At 50.1% G+C, this 18251-nt stretch overlaps 3 protein-coding genes across 8 annotated transcripts; all 3 read right to left on the bottom strand.

Annotated features, from left to right (window-relative positions):
- Positions 1 to 655: 655 nt before the first annotated feature.
- CREBZF (CREB/ATF bZIP transcription factor) lies at positions 656 to 5219 on the bottom strand. 3 transcript variants are annotated; one of them, XR_008464389.1, is made up of 4 exons: positions 4249 to 5219; positions 3499 to 3576; positions 2069 to 2139; positions 656 to 1015 (listed from the first exon to the last, which is right to left on the bottom strand). XR_008464389.1 is itself a non-coding variant. In XM_054187876.1 (3 exons), the coding sequence occupies exons 1-2, from the start codon at positions 5160 to 5162 to the stop codon at positions 3528 to 3530; spliced, it is 963 nt and encodes a 320-aa protein (XP_054043851.1). In that variant the 5' UTR covers positions 5163 to 5218; the 3' UTR covers positions 1071 to 2139; positions 3499 to 3527. The 3 variants fall into 3 exon arrangements, 1 of the variants encoding a protein (XP_054043851.1); XR_008464388.1 differs by lacking the exon at positions 656 to 1015 and adding an exon at positions 1071 to 1900; XM_054187876.1 differs by lacking the exon at positions 656 to 1015 and having other exon boundaries at positions 1071 to 2139; positions 4249 to 5218.
- A 2280-nt stretch (positions 5220 to 7499) lies between these two features.
- Positions 7500 to 17869, bottom strand: LOC128903017 (coiled-coil domain-containing protein 89-like). The gene is given in 4 exon segments (XM_054186880.1): positions 7500 to 7878; positions 7881 to 8042; positions 8045 to 8902; positions 16838 to 17869. Coding segments are annotated over 3 exon segments (1059 nt in total). The 5' UTR covers positions 8892 to 8902; positions 16838 to 17869; the 3' UTR covers positions 7500 to 7828.
- On the bottom strand, positions 9852 to 14601 carry LOC128903020 (CREB/ATF bZIP transcription factor-like). 4 transcript variants are annotated; one of them, XR_008463949.1, is made up of 4 exons: positions 13652 to 14601; positions 12900 to 12977; positions 12348 to 12395; positions 9853 to 11219 (listed from the first exon to the last, which is right to left on the bottom strand). XR_008463949.1 is itself a non-coding variant. In XM_054186907.1 (3 exons), the coding sequence occupies exons 1-2, from the start codon at positions 14590 to 14592 to the stop codon at positions 12929 to 12931; spliced, it is 990 nt and encodes a 329-aa protein (XP_054042882.1). In that variant the 5' UTR covers positions 14593 to 14601; the 3' UTR covers positions 9853 to 11219; positions 12900 to 12928. The 4 variants fall into 4 exon arrangements, 2 of the variants coding, with proteins under 2 accessions (XP_054042866.1, XP_054042882.1); XR_008463950.1 differs by having other exon boundaries at positions 9852 to 11219; positions 12348 to 12977; XM_054186907.1 differs by lacking the exon at positions 12348 to 12395.
- Positions 17870 to 18251: the final 382 nt, after the last annotated feature.

The following is an 18251-nucleotide window of genomic DNA, read 5'->3' on the forward strand; positions in this document are numbered from 1 at the left end:
AATACACGGAAAAACTTCTTTACAGTGAGGGTGACAGAGCACTGGAACAGGCTGCCCAGGGAGGGTGTGGAGTCCCCTTCTCTGGAGATTTTCAAGACCCGCCTGGATGCAGCCCTGAGGGATGTGCTTTAGGCAATCCTGCTCTAGCAGGGGAGTTGGACTAGATGATCTCTAGAGGTCCCTTCCAACTCTGAAGATTCCGTGATTCCGTGATTCCGTGAAAATGAAGGCAGCATCGCCATGCGGTTTAACGCTGATGGCGCTTGGTTCTGTGGTACATACAGTTTAAGAAACACAAATTTCAGCCCTGAACAGGGTATTTTCTACAACCGGAGGCCAAAAAGGCAGAGCACGCCCGTATCCTTTTAAATTTTTAAGCAGTGTTTTTTTGTGAAACGTTCCTTTTTATCAAGCTGCAGACTATTTTCACTGGAACGCCTGGATGCTAGAAAGCCAACACACGATATTTTAAACTGCTCTCTACAGATAAAAGCGTTTAAGATTAACAGAAATCAGAACAGTGCATGGCTCACTCTGGAGCTTTAAAAATGTTCTGTCCTTTCAGCACCCTCAAGCCTTTTGTTACGCTCACTCCAGGTTTGGAAATAACAATGTGATGAAAGATTATAGTTTAACAGCATATTATTAACCACTCATCAAACTTCAGAACCTGAAAATGGGACAGAAAGGAGGAAGATGCCAATAAACCACAGAAGCGTTTATGTAAGTATTCTACTCCTCCATCGTTTATTCATCAAACGCATCCACATTAATAAAATATTAAGACAGAAAAACAACTGTAAAATACAAGGAGTGGCGACTCTCAGAAGTACAACCCTGTCTTTGGTTCAAGGAATAACGCCTTTGTTTTGTCCTCACCACAAACTTCACTTGAAAGACAGATGAGTAGGAACCTTTCTCCTGCGTACCCTGATCCATCTCGTTTTCCAACAGATGACCCACGCAGATAGCAGCAACTGCATTTTCCCGTTTTCCCATTTTGTGTAATGAGTCACTCGATTAAAGCAAGAAGAAAAAGATGAAAAAACATTTGAGCCCGTAAACTGAAAGATCAACAAGTCTGATTTTATTATGGTATTGTATTCTTATCTGGATGGCACATAATTACAAAGAAACATTTACAATATATTTTCAAGTATTAAGTTACGTCATTTCAAGGCTTCCACTTCAAAAAAGCTACATTAATAATACACCATACAGATAGTACAGTCGGTTAGAATTTCCAGTAACTTCCTCCCCTCTATTTGGTTTAAATATGATTCAGTAGGCACTAGAAATGCCTGCAGCCACTTACTTTCTTGGGACTTGACCTTGTTCTTGTACCGGTATACATCATTTTGCACGTCAGAAAATCAGCTACTCTCAGACACAGCTCACAGGTAGTTTCATGACTAGAGCGATGTGCAGGTTCACAACAGAGACCAGAACTACATCCCTGACCTCTACCGTTCAGCGGTGATGCAAAAAGAAAGAATGCATATTTAACTTAACTTAAAAAAACCACTTCTAGGCTGAAGTAACTGTAAAAATGCCGTTATAACATCCCATACTTGCTACATTAGCGTTTCTCTTTTTATCAAGGGTGTGAAACTTCAAAATGAAGCACGTTGGTGAAGTCTGTGCTAGGCAGATGGAGCCTAGGTTGAATCTAACCCAATTATTTCCATTTTGCGTATCAGGCAGCACGGGCCTTGAGGGTTAACTCTGATTCCTGCATAACCCACCAGTTACAGCAGGGTCACACCGTTCAAGACTGAAACTCTGAACAGTCCCACTGATGGCACCACAGAGGTGTAAGGTAACACACATCCCACTAAGTCTCTTCTGCGCTGGCAGTATACCCTGAACAGATGGAATTCTGCATACAGCGGAGTAAAACCTGTTTGATAGGATATTGTCTCTTAAAAAAAAAAAAAACAAAAAACCACAACATCTTGGATGACGGTAAATGATCCCAGCATTCAACCTTTTGTTTGTTTTGTTTGGGTTTTTTTAACCAAAGACAGCAAAAGCCCTGTTACCTCTTTATTCTCATTTCTTATACTACCTTTTAACATAAAGCAGGAAATGTGGCCAGCAGCTGGTCCCGTCTCTTCTGCCCCAACACAGCTGAATCCACTTTAGCATAAAGAAAAACAAGGATGCTAAATACACATATACTTTATCACACAGTGAGGTTTCACAAAGAATCATCAAACTCCTTTTATACTGATGAACACCGGATAGGGTCTAGCACCAATAAAGCAAATTGCTGGGAGAAAACGCTTTCACCTTCTACTTTAGCCTTAAACACAAAATTTAAGGCTTTAAGCAACAAGACTTCAGAAACACTAAACAGAATCTTTTTTTTTTTTTAAAGTTGATAAATGAAACTGTTTTAGGAAAATCTATTCTTTGTGAAACCTCACTTTACATATTATCATTTTCACAATCCTTCTTCCCCCACCTGACATACACGTAAGCAACCTAAACATTATAATACAACTGAAAAAACCCACTCGTCTTTTGTGATAGGGAGAAACACTGACTAGTACAAGAAAACACACGCTACTGTTTGTCAAACTATTTTTTGTCCTATCTCAGTTAATCATGGAGCACTTTTCAAATCATTAGCCTCAAGATACATATTTGCTCATCTCCAAACTGTGCTTAATTATATAAAGTTAGAGATTTCTGGATACTGTAAGAGGCTAAATTAAGAACTCTACAGTAAAATTAAGCACATGCATATACATGCAATATCTTTTAAAATTTAAAGATACTTTGAAGTAACACAGGAATTTCAGTGTGCATGGGCACAGAGATTACTTATGGGAAGCTAAAGTAACGAGTTACTTCGATGCGCTGCATTCCTCAAACCACAATTCTCGTTAGAGATCCATGCAAAAAAGTGACTCCTCTGCATTAGGATTCCACTGTACGGATATAACCAGTGTTCAGGTTCTGTTTAATCGGGCAAAACTCCGCATCACGAATTAGAGCAAGTTAGAGAAGGGCTTTTTAAAGGTACCGTGCATCCCTAACACTAGACAGTATTTTAAAACAACAGGTCATCAATTCTTTTTTTTTTTCCATTCAAAAAGCAATTTACTTACACTGTTGTGTGTCCCCTGTGATAAAAGGCTGTAAATGTCACATCCCCCTTATTAGCATATTTTCCCTTTTCAGATTATCAGATACTTAGTTTAATAGAAAATTCCTATTTCAAATGGCATCAGCATTTATTTTTTAATTCAAAACGTAGCTCATGTATTGGCTACTATGTGCATATATTAATTTAAAAAAGGAAAAGAGGAAAACAGCTAATTAGAATGATGTGATTCTAATTTTTCCTATTCGTTATCATCCAGAGCTAGAAACGTTTTGGCAGAGTAGGCCAAGGACCAGAGAAATCATTTCCTGAACCAGTCGTTACAAGACTGGCATAAGCAAAGCAAGCTGTCTGATACCGCATTATGGGAATATATTGATCCTTACCAGGTTGCGAGGTGGAAAACGACTGTTCTTTAACCCCTACACAACGGAGCCTGGCAGGGCAAGCACCTAAAAGAGAAACTGTCAGAGAGGTTTTAATAGTAATGTATAACTCAGATGCAGTACAATTTTATACGCATGCTTTCTTTTGCCGATCACTACAATTTTCTTAAGTCTGTCCAGGGACGATGTCTTAAGGAAGTTTTTGGTTTGGTTTTCTAAGCAAGCATTTTCGGCTCCTCAGGATAAGCAGGCTAGACATTATCTGACTCAAGACCAGGTAGTCAGCGTTATCTTTACTGGCAACTGCGAGGCGGAACCGAGCACACCTTCACGCGTCAGGTCGGCACCATCTTTTCACCCAAAGTGCTGCGAATGGGCTCTGGCGGCACCTCTGCGTGTATACGCGCGTGTCAGTTTGCACGATAACTATCGCACTGCTGCACACAGCTTTGCACGACTCTTAGGCCAAACCGGCTCAGACCACTACCGTCCACACGCCAGATTTACACGGCCTTTAACCAAGGCCACCACCTGGCTCCCAACGTGCCGTTCAAGAGAGAGAGATTATTTTTCTTGTTACCCCGGCCACTTAGGTGCCAGGTCCCCCTCCTCTGCATCTCCCCCAATACCACCCCATCACCACCGCATTTATTCTTTGCCTCCGCACCATCGCCTGCTTCCTCCGCCACGACGCGAGGCCCCTTAGGGGCCAGAACCCCACGAGTACTTGCAGCAGCTACTTGACCCTACATTTTGAAGGAGGCCGCTGCTCGCCGAGCACAGATGGAGCAGAACTCCACCGACACCTGATCCCGGTCCACGTGGAGGCAGATCCCGCCGGGGGCCGCCCACTCCTCCTCCGTCTCCCTCACCACCGCCGCCTCCTCCAGGCCGGCAGGCCGGGAGCTGGGCAGGGCGTAGTCGTGGTCGCTGCTCTCGCCGGCGGGATGGAGATGGTGGTGGCGATGGCGGCGGGGGCTGCCCGTGTCCCTGAAGAGGCTGCTGCTGAGCTGCAGCCCGCCGGCGCGGATCCCGGCTAAGCGGCTGAGGAGCTGCCCCAGAGCGCTCTGGTTAGCCAGCACGGCCCGCAGGTAGCTGCTCTCCCGCTCCAGCTCTCGCAGGCGGCGGCTCAGGCCGCGGTTGCGGTCCCGCAGCTGCCGGTTCTCGGCAGCCAGGCCCTGCAGGCGGCTCTCCAGCCCCAGCACGTACTGCTTCTTCTTCAGCCGGTTCAGCCGCGCCGCCGCCGCCGCCTTCAGCCGGCTCCCAGCCCCGCCGCTCCGCCGCCCGGCCGCCGCCGGCCTCTGGCCCTGGCCCTGGCCCTGGCCCGGCGGGGGCAGCGGCTCCGGTTCCCCACAGAAGCAGCCGCTCAGCTCGGCGTCCAGGTCCCAGTCCGGCCGGGCCGCCTCCAGCAGATCTCCCAGCTCCAGCCCCGGGAACCAGTCCTCTTGCTCCCACACCTCCAGCGGACCGCCGGGCGCCTCCGCTTCCTTCTCCTCCCGCCGCGGCGGCTGCTGCTGTTTGGGCCGCGCCGGCCCCGGATCCCCTTCCCCGCCGCCATCCCGCCCTCTCGGGGCCTGCCCCGCGCCGGCGAGCGGCCAGACGGCGCCCGAGGGGCTCGCTCCGCCGGAGGAGGCGGCCAGCAGCTGGGTGAGGCTGTGGCGCATGGCGGCGGCGGCGGCCGAGGGGCCCGGCGGGGCGGGCGGGCGCCTGAGGCGAGCGGCGGGAGGCTGCGGCCCGGCGCGGCCGCCGCGGGGGCTGTCGGGAAGCGGCGCGCGGAGGGGAGGGGGCGCCGCGCCACTGCGCCCGCGCGCGGGAAAGCGGCGGCGCTGAGGGGGGTTGGGGGGGTGGAGGGATTTGTGTGTGAGAGGTGTTTGGGGGGGTGTTTGGGGGGGTGTTTGAGGGATCTGTGCGTGTGAGGAGGGATCTGTGTGTGTGAGGGTTGTTTAGGGGGTGGGCGTGTGGGGAATAATTACTAAATTGGCCAAGAATACAAAAATACAGCGTTGTTCACACATGAAGGAAAGTCATAAAATCCAGAGGCTTCTGAGGTAGAATACAGCCGCAGCTGGCACACGAAGAATGCCGCATCTGTGATTCCCTGTACAAGGCTGTTTGCGAAACTACACGAGGGATGGAACGGAACGCGCTTGTTCCGTGGCCTTCCCTTGTGGCGAATCGCAGATATGGGGACGAGATGGTACTACGGAACTGATAAGCGGCCTACACGCCACCCGAGCCAACATTTCGCCAAATGTTGATGAAATGCCGTCCTTTGTGCGAACTTTGCTCACCACAATGTACCAAAACACACCTCCATCCCGGAGGCTATCCGCCCCCGAGGGGTGAACACTCCTCCTTGAATACATTAATCATAATGAAAGTACGTATGACTAAAGTCACTCAAACTCCACTTTGAAGATAAAAAAATAGTATAAAAATAGCCCCAGAGAGAGGGGATGTCAGGGAAGACACCATCGCGAAGAATTCCACCGCTGATTTCCGGGATCAGTCGACGGGCTGAGCCTCTCTTCCCCCCCATAGGGACGCCTTTGGGTAAGACTTCGATGACACCGAGCGCTTTCTCGGGGACTTAGAAATTTCTCTAGAGAATCTCTACCCTACATTTAGAGCCAGGCTGTATCGTTTATAACTTTGTCGCGCGTTTGTATACTTAACAATATCTTTATTTGCACGTGCTTTGCAGACAGCGTATTTATCACCGGCAATCCTAAGAACCTATATACCTGTTGGTTAAATAAACTGCACTTTTTTTTTTAAGTAGCTAGTCGTTTTGGTTTCTCACTGAACGCGACCAAAGACTCGAGAGAGGCCGTGCTAGTTCAGGAGCACGACTAGACTGAAGGCGCAGTCCACTATGAGCGTATCCAAATCGTGATCGTTTAATACATATTCAACGCGATTGGACTGACAGTGCTGGATTGGGCATCGCTCAGGATTTAAACCCAGCCGCACCTGGCCCCCCACCTGGGTGAGGGGTGTTAGAACGCAAGGGGGTTTATCTTCTGCCAAAACCGCTTGGCCCCGTTTCACGCAAGAGCGGGGGGCGTGAGTAGGGGATGAGGGGGGATGTGTTTGAGGGGCGTGAGGGGGATTGGGGGGTGTGGAGGGTGCGTGTGGGGTCTCTCACTCACAGACACGGCTGAGGGGAGGGAAGGGGGTTGTCCCCAGGGCCTGTGGTGTTTTGGGAGCTTTCCTGCCAGACCATGGCAGTGGCTGGGCTGGAGGCACGCAAAGCTGTTCTGTCACACAGTGAGTGCGTGGCTCCTGCCCAGATTTAGACTATGGAGTGCCAGTTTTTAAGCACTCTTGCAGTCACCGGAGGGCAACGGGCACTCCTTGCTGCATATTGACTGATTAAAACAGAGCAGCCGACTCAAGTCCTACGGTGTTCCTTCCTCTCAGACCCTTGGCACAGTTTGTAGCCTGGGTCAGTTGGTGTTTACACTGCAGATGCCTGCATTTAGTTTAATTAAATGTGCACGCAGGGTGGGCACGTCAGGGGGAAAAGATGGCTGGAAAGTGGGAGGATGTGGTCCATAAAAGTGGCGCGGAATGACACTTGTAGGAGCCAGCATCGAATTAAAGGCTGTGGTTAATCGTACAGCAGGCAGTGGAGCAGTGCTTCTCACCTGGCTTTATTCAAGGAGAGTCCAGAGAAGTCCAGAGGTCAAGTCTGTTGAGAGCCACTACTTACTTCGAAGTCCTTGAGATGAACTGGTCACGAGCTGGAGGATCTTCTGCCCATTTCTGGACACGTGGCTCAACAGATACCAGGTTTGATGCAGTGCCGCTGCTTTGTAGATGCTCAGGACCAAGAGCTACCCAAACCGGTACCTGAATGTTGAGTTACCCCAAGGTACATGTACACACACGAGGTTCGCATACACACACTCACCGGGAAAGAACCTGGAGAGCTCTGGAGGCAGCTGCCTGCAGCCCAGGTGGGGGATGCTGTTTGGCCCATCTTGTAAAATAATGTGCTTTAAACTGTAAAAAATGAAGGTCTGTGATATGGCACAGAGTAGGACCGAATAAAGCAAATTCATATTTTACATTTTCCACCCTAATCTTTCAGCCACAGGTTTGACTAGTTCAACAGTCCCCATTCAGATTTAACAATGCAGAGAGCTCTTACTTATGTAGAAGTGTAACAAAAAGACAAGGCCAGAGAACAGTCCTTTGAGGAGGATTTAAGGTGGCGAGTACGTTACAGGGAAGTCAGAAGATGGTCTCACGGAAAGGAACAGAACGCAGTGGTGTGTTACGGTAAAGGCACGTGCCAAGACGAGAACGGAGGAGAAAGCTGCAGTTACATACTCAAATGACGCAGTTTGACATTCAGCTCTTTTTCTTTAGTAACTCCGTACTGTGCTTTCTGTACGCATCGAACTGCAGCTAGAGTTTGTCGTATGCCTGCTCGCTGCTTTTGAGCTGTCGTTGGAGCTCTTGGACCTTCAGATCATTCTCCACCGCTGCTGCCTCTTTCGCGAGATGCTTTCCTGCTCTCGGCCTGGTCTCTTGGCCATCTCCAGCTTCTTCCCCAGCTGCTCCATTTCCCGTTGCACACCTTGCAGAGCTTTGCCCTGCTTCATGGCCAGGTCCAGTAGTCGCTCTTTCTCCTCATTCACTCTCTCCAGCTTGGCCTGCAGCTCGCTGTCCTGAGCCCGCCGCCGACTCGCTGCGTGCTCTCGCTGTGCGACAGTGTGTTGGTGCTTCTCCTGCAGGTGTTGCAGCTGGTTTTTTAGTGGTTTGACTTCCCAGGCGTAGGCACTCGCTTGCTGGCTCTGAGCTTCCAGCAGCTCCTTTTCTCGCTCCTGTGCTCTGCAGCTCATGGAAGCACATTTCTCCTGTAGGGAGTCTAACTGCTGCGAGAGCTTTCTGGCCGGGGCACGGAGCTGGAGCACTTCAGCTTCCTTGTCCCACACAGTCTGGCTGAAGAGCACTTTGTTCTCCTGCTGCAGGCGCTTGTTCTCCTCCAACAGCTGCATATGCCATTTCCTGAGTTCCTTCTTGGACTGGATCTGTTTTCCATGGTCGTTGGCCAGATCCATGAAGCGTTCCTCCAACCGCTCAATCAGTTGGGTCTGGGTTTTCTCTTTCAGAGCATCTTCTGTTCTCAGTTTCTCCAGGTCCACGTTGAGCTGCTCCAGGTCTCGGCAGCGTTTGCGCACACGGTCTGTTTTTTTCTTCAGTCTACAGATAAGCTGGTGCTGCCGTTCTAGGCGTGAATGCAGCGGAGCCTTCTCACTCTTCCCCTCTCCGGGGCTCTCGCAGAGTTCCTTCAGGCCTTCTGTCAGATCTTCCATGTCTTCATCGGTCTCTGGATCGCTCGTGGAGTTGGCCATCCCTGCCCGTCTCTCATCCTGAGCCATGGAGCCCCTGTCTGACATGAAGATGAGACAGAATTTTATAGTGATAAAGTTATAAGTGATAAAGTTATAGTGATATACAGTATATTTATGCAAGCCTATTAATTTGCTGATTACTAGCATTGCTAATTATTCCTTCTCAAAGCGCTGTGGTTGGAGCTACAAGAGGTATTATTATATTTAGGTAAAAAGCCTGTAAGTGATAAAGCTGTAAATAATGACTTAAGCGATCCTTTTCCTCTGCCTTTATTTTCTCCTACAGATCTGGTCTTATAAATGCAAGTAAAACGGGAAGGGTTTTAACGTGCTTTTAACTGTAAAAAATGAAAATCTGTGATATGGCACAGACTAGGACCGAATAAAGCAAATTCATATTTTACATTTTCCACCCTTCCCATGCTAACATATGCACCAATTTACAGTGGCAATTCTATATTCAGTTCAGAGCGGAAAACCACGTAAAGCACGTTAGAGCCTCTTCAGCTATTTATTGGGTTGTTTACTCCAACAGGTTATAGAGATCGGGGATCATTTTCCCGTGAAAAGCAAGACTTCCCTTAGGAAATCAATATGTTCTCTGTACTTACGGGTCCGAACGCTGTCGCTTAACGTCTGCCACTGCCAAGTCTTTACACTGGCAAATAAAAATGTGGAGCTCGTTCAGCTGTTCTACGTAATCAATAGCAAACTGAATGTTGCCCTTCACGTCCACGTTGCCAAAGTCTGCACTATAGATGCTCATTAGGCTGCCGCTCACCTGCGTCATACAAGAGGAGAAAAAATTGACAGGCATTGGCATTTCACCGGATACTTCGAGATTAGGGTAGAAGTTAGGCTCGGAATTCAGAGAGTAAAGAAATCAACTGTGTCCCTTTAGCTGCAATAACGTAACGGACACTATTATACAAGCTTCTCAGCAAGCAGGTTAACACAAGGAAGCAAAGGTGTTAGGTCAAGTTTCCTACAAAGAATTTGGCTGTGTTTGTTGCACTGAGGTAGAAGACATAAAGTGACAGGATGCTGTAGAGCTGGAGATTGCCTGCGATCAGATCCTTGAAATATTACTTCCATAGCTCTTCAGCTGATCTTCCTTGCAGAAAGCAGAGACTAAGAGGTTAGGACAACAGGCCTTTTGAAAATATCAAGAAAAAGATTAGCGATGAAGTCTAAGTGAAAACCTGGATTTAAATCCCCTTGTAGTGCAACACGAGTAATTAATATTTCTTAAGTTAGCTCATGCCCTTTAAAAAAAAAAAAAAAAAAAGAGTTGAAAGGGAATTTTTACGATGGAAAGCCTACACTGAAAATTTTTTAAAGCAGTAATGCAACCAGATTTTTTGTGTGGCTTTAAATCTCAAATAGCCATGAAAAAGTACAAAGTTAACTTGATTAGGACAATTAAACAACTTCTCTACTTCACTCCCTCATGCATAAACTTACACAAGCGGCAATAACGCTCGGGTCTTTTCCCAGTCCCTTTCTGTTACGTAGCAAATACCAGCAATTCTGTAGCCTCTGTCTTTAAGGCGGCTGGAAGGTACGAGGCACAGCAGAACAGCACTGGATGCAGCGAACGGCTCTTGCAAAAAGCCCTTCTCGCAAGAGCACAAGCAGGGCCCTGCGTTTGCATCAGGGAACTGCAGCTTTGCTGTACTTGGCCGTTCTCAGGTTATGCGCTGACATCCCCGTCGTGTCTCCGTGCTGTCTCTGTCCTAAAGAATCGATGCTTCACTTCCCGTGCCTGCTTTGGCATCTCCCTACGCCAGCTCTTACAGAAAGCATCATCTCCCTGTCGTATCCCACCTGCGAAAAAGTTACAGGGCTCCCTCTTCCTTTTCATTCAAAACCCACGCAAGTAAGCTTTTTAATTGGCTGGAGCTAAAAATTAATTTAATTGTGCTGAAGATAAAAAAAGATCTTTTAGCTTAAGGATAGAGCGCACCTTTGGGAATAACAGCAAGCACTTGCTGTGCTTCAATCTCCTAGGTAGAACACGCTCTGTAGGTTTAGCCGTACAATAAAAATAAACCTCTAATTACTAGACTAAAGCTTCTGCAAGGTTAATCAGCCACAGGTTGTTTGGGATCATCTCCTGATCGTTACACCACAAGCTCAACTCCATGCCATGGTCCAACAGCAGACTGACTTGGCAGACCCTGGAAAGCACTACTTGGCAAATGCGTAACACCACAGTAATCACAAATTTTAGTTACAATATTTAAGAGACGGAACTTGCCTCTTCCTGTAGGAATGATGGTACTGACTTGCTCAGTCCTTTGAGTTTTTCAGGATTGGAAAACTGCCTACCGGGCTGTGAAGGCACTGCAGAAACTGAAGAGCAGCAATGCAAAAGGTTTCAAAAATAAGTCTGTACATCAACATTCCATTCAGGACAACGGTTAGAAACGAACTTCAGATGAAATACATGCACATGCACAACCGCTTTACAACTTGGATGCAAGATTCCCCCACCCCCAGGACTCGGAGAAGCTACCCTTAGGAAGGATAATCTACTCCGCCATCTCCTATAACACTGGCCAAAGAACTTTGTCTGGCAGGAGCAGAAGTGTTTACGTTGCCTGACATGATGCATAAGCCTGGGTGCTGCAAGCACGTTCTGATCAAATGTGATGAAGAAAACACTTTCACTTTACCGTCTCGATTTTATTCCTAGAACAAGGATAAGCGGACTCATGCACTAACCATACCGTCGCTGACACGAGTCTCATCATAAGGTTCCCGGTACGGAGTTAGTGTACAAGCCAAATTCGGTTCTTTTATTTACCCAGTCTAAATCATTGCAGTAGGAACATGCCTATAAATCAAGCAATTTGTAGACCCGAACAAGGAAGTTTCAAGTATTCCTAGTTAATTATAAGATGCAGATCTCATTAATGATGCACTTTATTGCAGCTCATCTCTTCAACTTTTATATACTTCCACTGAAGTTCACTTCTATGCTCTTTCACCGTACCAAGTTTAATTGCACAAGCCAGCCCTGCAAAAATCCCGTTTGCAGTAAGGCCACGATTCTCCGAATTTCCCATGCTCTAACCCCACCTCTATCTAATAATGCACTAAAGCTCTGTATCTTCGGACTGGAGACACATTGTGAAGTGCCCCGATACCGAATATTGTACGAAGAGAATGATTTGGCAACAAAGAGCCAGCCAGAGGGGCACGTATCTATGGCATGAAATGAAACGCTGCACACACGACGGGATTGTTTGCAAGGCACTGAGTTAAGCTTTTGCAAAGCTTTTGCTGTCGAAGCTCAAATAATGCTCAAGGTATCAGTCATTGCCAGTACGCAGTTAGATGCAGTTTCGCCATTGAGCAAGTATCTAGTTCAGATGTATAACTTGTTAGTTGTTAAATAAAAAAGGATTCTTAGCACATTAGTTTAAATATCAGCGGAGAAGTCCCTCCGTTGTCTGCTGGAAGAATCCTGTTACTCACTTCCTGCTGCATTTTCTTTCCTCTCTGGATTCTGATCAGGTTTCGGACCTGCTCGGTATTGACAACAGTCATTCAGTAGCACAGACAGCTTTGCAATGTTACCAACAGCATCAGCGTATTTTATACGTGGGGAGTTTTTGACTTCCCTAGACCCCATGTATTTCACATGTTTTCCATTGCTGTCCTTTGAGGAGCTGGATCATAACGAAGGTAACGTCGAATCACAGAATGGTTCAGGTTGGAAGGGACCTTAAAGATCATCTAGTCCAACCCCCTGCCCTGGGCAGGGACACCTCCCACCAGCCCAGGCTGCTCCAAGCCCCGTCCAGCCTGGTCCTGAACCCCTCCGGGGATGGGGCAGCCACAGCTTCTCTGGGCAACCCGTTCCAGTGTGATTCTAATTTTTCCTATTCGTTATCATCCAGAGCTAGAAACGTTTTGGCAGAGTAGGCCAAGGACCAGAGAAATAATTTCCTGAACCAGTCGTTACAAGACTGGCATAAGCAAAGCAAGCTGTCTGATACCGCATTATGGGAATATATTGATCCTTACCAGGTTGCGAGGTGGAAAACGACTGTTCTTTAACCCCTACACAACGGAGCCTGGCAGGGCAAGCACCTAAAAGAGAAACTGTCAGAGAGGTTTTAATAGTAATGTATAACTGAGATGCAGTACAATTTTATACGCATGCTTTCTTTTGCCGATCACTACAATTTTCTTAAGTCTGTCCAGGGACGATGCCTTAAGGAAGTTTTTGGTTTGGTTTTCTAAGCAAGCATTTTCGGCTCCTCAGGATAAGCAGGCTAGACATTATCTGACTCAAGACCGGGTAGTCAGCGTTATCTTTACTGGCAACTGCGAGGCGGAACCGAGCACACCTTCACGCGTCAGGTCGGCACGATCTTTTCACCCAAAGTGCTGCGAATGGGCTCTGGCGGCACCTCTGCGTGTATACGCGCGTTTGTCAGTTTGCACGATAACTATCGCACTGCTGCACACAGCTTTGCACGACTCTTAGGCCAAACCGGCTCAGACCACTACCGTCCACACGCCAGATTTACACGGCCTTTAACCAAGGCCACCACCTGGCTCCCAACGTGCCGTTCAAGAGAGAGAGATTATTTTTCTTGTTACCCCGGCCACTTAGGTGCCAGGTTCCCCTCCTCTGCATCTCCCCCAATACCACCCCATCACCACCGCATTTATTCTTTGCCTCCGCACCATCGCCTGCTTCCTCCGCCACGACGCGAGGCCCCTTAGGGGCCAGAACCCCACGAGTACTTGCAGCAGGTACTTGACCCTACATTTTGAAGGAGGCCGCTGCTCGCCGAGCACAGATGGAGCAGAACTCCACCGACACCTGATCCCGGTCCACGTGGAGGCAGATCCCGCCGGGGGCCGCCCACTCCTCCTCCGTCTCCCTCACCACCGCCGCCTCCTCCAGGCCGGCAGGCCGGGAGCTGGGCAGGGCGTAGTCGTGGTCGCTGCTCTCGCCGGCGGGATGGAGATGGTGGTGGCGATGGCGGCGGGGGCTGCCCGTGTCCCTGAAGAGGCTGCTGCTGAGCTGCAGCCCGCCGGCGCGGATCCCGGCTAAGCGGCTGAGGAGCTGCCCCAGAGCGCTCTGGTTAGCCAGCACGGCCCGCAGGTAGCTGCTCTCCCGCTCCAGCTCTCGCAGGCGGCGGCTCAGGCCGCGGTTGCGGTCCCGCAGCTGCCGGTTCTCGGCAGCCAGGCCCTGCAGGCGGCTCTCCAGCCCCAGCACGTACTGCTTCTTCTTCAGCCGGTTCAGCCGCGCCGCCGCCGCCGCCTTCAGCCGGCTCCCAGCCCCGCCGCTCCGCCGCCCGGCCGCCGCCGGCCTCTGGCCCTGGCCCTGGCCCTGGCCCGGCGGGGGCAGCGGCTCCGGTTCCCCACAGAAGCAGCCGCTCAGCTCGGCGTCCAGGTCCCAGTCCGGCCGGGCCGCCTCCAGCAGATCTCCCAGCTCCAGCCCCGGGAACCAGTCCTCTTGCTCCCACACCTCCAGCGGACCGCCGGGCGCCTCCGCTTCCTTCTCCTGCCGCCGCGGCTCCAAGGCGCCCGCCTCCCGCCGCGGCGGCTGCTGCTGTTTGGGCCGCGCCGGCCCCGGATCCCCTTCCCCGCCGCCATCCCGCCCTCTCGGGGCCTGCCCCGCGCCGGCGAGCGGCCAGACGGCGCCCGAGGGGCTCGCTCCGCCGGAGGAGGCGGCCAGCAGCTGGGTGAGGCTGTGGCGCATGGCGGCGGCGGCGGCGGCGGCCGAGGGGCCCGGCGGGGCGGGCGGGCGCCTGAGGCGAGCGGCGGGAGGCTGCGGCCCGGCGCGGCCGCCGCGGGGGCTGTCGGGAAGCGGCGCGCGGAGGGGAGGGGGCGCCGCGCCACTGCGCCCGCGCGCGGGAAAGCGGCGGCGCTGAGGGGGGTTGGGGGGGTGGAGGGATTGGTGTGTGAGAGGTGTTTGGGGGGGTGTTTGAGGGGGGTGTGCGTGTGAGGAGGGATCTGTGTGTGTGAGGGTTGTTTAGGGGGTGGGCGTGTGGGGAATAATTACTAAATTGGCCAAGAATACAAAAATACAGCGTTGTTCACACATGAAGGAAAGTCATAAAATCCAGAGCCTTCTGAGGTAGAACACAGCCGCAGCTGGCACGCGAAGAATGCCGCATCTGTGATTCCCTGTACAAGGCTGTTTGCGAAACTACACGAGGGATGGAACGGAACGCGCTTGTTCCGTGGCCTTCCCTTGTGGCGAATCGCAGATATGGGGACGAGATGGTACTACGGAACTGATAAGCGGCCTACACGCCACCCGAGCCAACATTTCGCCAAATGTTGATGAAATGCCGTCCTTTGTGCGAACTTTGCTCACCACAATGTACCAAAACACACCTCCATCCCGGAGGCTATCCGCCCCCGAGGGGTGAACACTCCTCCTTGAATACATTAATCATAATGAAAGTACGTATGACTAAAGTCACTCAAACTCCACTTTGAAGATAAAAAAATAGTATAAAAATAGCCCCAGAGAGAGGGGATGTCAGGGAAGACACCATCGCGAAGAATTCCACCGCTGATTTCCGGGATCAGCCGACGGGCTGAGCCTCTCTTCCCCCCCATAGGGACGCCTTTGGGTAAGACTTCGATGACACCGAGCGCTTTCTCGGGGACTTAGAAATTTCTCTAGAGAATCTCTACCCTACATTTAGAGCCAGGCTGTATCGTTTATAACTTTGTCGCGCGTTTGTATACTTAACAATATCTTTATTTGCACGTGCTTTGCAGACAGCGTATTTATCACCGGCAATCCTAAGAACCTGTATACCTGTTGTTTAAATAAACTGCACTTTTTTTTTAAGTAGCTAGTCGTTTTGGTTTCTCACTGAACGCGACCAAAGCCTCGAGAGAGGCCGTGCTAGTTCAGGAGCACGACTAGACTGAAGGCGCAGTCCACTATGAGCGTATCCAAATCGTGATCGTTTAATACATATTCAACGCGATTGGACTGACAGTGCTGGATTGGGCATCGCTCAGGATTTAAACCCAGCCGCACCTGGCCCCCCACCTGGGTGAGGGGTGTTAGAACGCAAGGGGGTTTATCTTCTGCCAAAACCGCTTGGCCCCGTTTCACGCAAGAGCGGGGGGCGCGAGTAGGGGATGAGGGGGGATGTGTTTGAGGGGCGTGAGGGGGATTGGGGGGTGTGGAGGGTGCGTGTGGGGTCTCTCACTCACAGACACGGCTGAGGGGAGGGAAGGGGGTTGTCCCCAGGGCCTGTGGTGTTTTGGGAGCTTTCCTGCCAGACCATGGCAGTGGCTGGGCTGGAGGCACGCAAAGCTGTTCTGTCACACACTGAGTGCGTGGCTCCTGCCCAGATTTAGACTATGGAGTGCCAGTTTTTAAGCACTCTTGCAGTCACCGGAGGGCAACGGGCACTCCTTGCTGCATATTGACTGATTAAAACAGAGCAGCCGACTCAAGTCCTACGGTGTTCCTTCCTCTCAGACCCTTGGCACAGTTTGTAGCCTGGGTCAGTTGGTGTTTACACTGCAGATGCCTGCATTTAGTTTAATTAAATGTGCACGCAGGGTGGGCACGTCAGGGGGAAAAGATGGCTGGAAAGTGGGAGGATGTGGTCCATAAAAGTGGCGCGGAATGACACTTGTAGGAGCCAGCATCGAATTAAAGGCTGTGGTTAATCGTACAGCAGGCAGTGGAGCAGTGCTTCTCACCTGGCTTTATTCAAGGAGAGTCCAGAGAAGTCCAGAGGTCAAGTCTGTTGAGAGCCACTACTTACTTCGAAGTCCTTGAGATGAACTGGTCACGAGCTGGAGGATCTTCTGCCCATTTCTGGACACGTGGCTCAACAGATACCAGGTCTGATGCAGTGCCGCTGCTTTGTAGATGCTCAGGACCAAGAGCTACCCAAACCGGTACCTGAATGTTGAGTTACCCCAAGGTACATGTACACACACGAGGTTCGCATACACACGCTCACCGGGAAAGAACCTGGAGAGCTCTGGAGGCAGCTGCCTGCAGCCCAGGTGGGGGATGCTGTTTGGCCCATCATTGTAGAGAGGTTGGTGCTGGTCTCTTCTCACAGGTACTTAGTGATAGAACAAGAGGGAATGGCTTCAAGCTGCAGCAGGCGAGGTTTAGGCTGCACATGAGGAAAAAATTCTTCAGTGGTCAAACACTGGAACAGGCTGCCCAGGGAGGTGGTGGAGTCACCATCCCGGGATGTGATAAGACTCGTTTAGATGTGGTGTTGGGGGATATGGTGTAGGGGAGAACTTTGTAGAGTGGAGTTGATGGTTGGACTCGATGATCCCAAGGGTCTTTTCCAACCTAAATGATTCGGTGATTCTCTGGTGGATTTCTGTTGGAGAACTAAAGAGCAGGAGCTGAAACTCGGCATCCAAACACCTCCTCCTTGGCAAGAGAGAGCGCTGACAGGAAAGGGGAAGATTTTTTTGTCAAAACCTGCCAGACGTACACCCTTGCATTTTGTGCAGCACTGCTATTTTCTCCACAGAAAATAAATAGCTAAAAACCAGAGAACGCTTAAACGGGCAGAACCTCTAGAACCACAACCTGTTTCAAAGACTATTAAAATAAATTGACAGGTCTTTGGGTGACTTTGAGCTGAACAGGGATATAAATAATGCTGTGACATTACATAAGACTAAAACAACGGTAAAGTGCACAAGGCCACTAGAAAGCTATCCACAATAATTTCCTTGAGCGTGAGGTGTTGTAATGGTAGGACTGTTCTGACCTGTTAAGCTGCTGATCATGACTGTTTACGACAGACGTTGCGAGGTGGGATTTCTTTCTTGGAGCCACGGTGTTACCTCTTCCATGCCCAACCTCTGCTGAACTTCACGGGAGAATCAAAAGCAAACGGCTAAGGGTTGGAGCTTTGGTCCATCTTGGAAAATAATGTGCTTTTAACTGTAAAAAATGAAAATCTGTGATATGGCACAGACTAGGACCGAATAAATCAAATTCATATTTTACATTTTCTACCCTAATCACCCAACAATGTGCCCTTGTTGCCAAAAAGGCCAGTGGAATCCTGGGCTGCATAGGGAAGAGTGTGGCCAGTAGGTCGCGGGAGGTCATTCTCCCCCTCTCCTCTGCACTGGTGAGGACACTCCTGGAATACTGCATCCACTTCTGGGCTCCCCAGTTCAGGAGGGACAGGGAACTGCTGGAGCGAGTCCAGCGAAGGGCAACCAAGATGATTGAGGGACTGGAGCATCTCCCTCACGAGGAAAGGCTGAGAGAGCTGGGACTCTTTAGCCTGGAGAAGAGAAGGCTGAGGGGGGACCTTATTATGGCATGTGAGTATCTAAAGGGTGGGTTGAAGGAGGATGGTGCCAGACTCTTTTCAGTGGTTCCCAGTGACA

The sequence above is a fragment of the Rissa tridactyla genome, chromosome 1 (assembly GCF_028500815.1).
Source record: "Rissa tridactyla isolate bRisTri1 chromosome 1, bRisTri1.patW.cur.20221130, whole genome shotgun sequence".
In the NCBI taxonomy this organism is placed as follows: Eukaryota; Metazoa; Chordata; class Aves; order Charadriiformes; family Laridae; genus Rissa; species Rissa tridactyla.

Bases quoted from the DNA above. Each gene is read 5' to 3' on its own strand.
- CREBZF (XM_054187876.1), bottom strand. From the start codon at position 5,162: ATGCGCCACAGCCTCACCCAGCTGCTGGCCGCCTCCTCCGGCGGAGCG. The intron at 3,577-4,248 runs GTAGGGTCAAGT...CCTCTCTGACAG, and splicing joins GCAGCGGCCTCCTTCAAAAT to TTTCTCTTTTAGGTGCTTGC.
- LOC128903020 (XM_054186891.1), bottom strand. From the start codon at position 14,592: ATGCGCCACAGCCTCACCCAGCTGCTGGCCGCCTCCTCCGGCGGAGCG. The intron at 12,978-13,651 runs GTAGGGTCAAGT...CCTCTCTGACAG, and splicing joins GCAGCGGCCTCCTTCAAAAT to TTTCTCTTTTAGGTGCTTGC.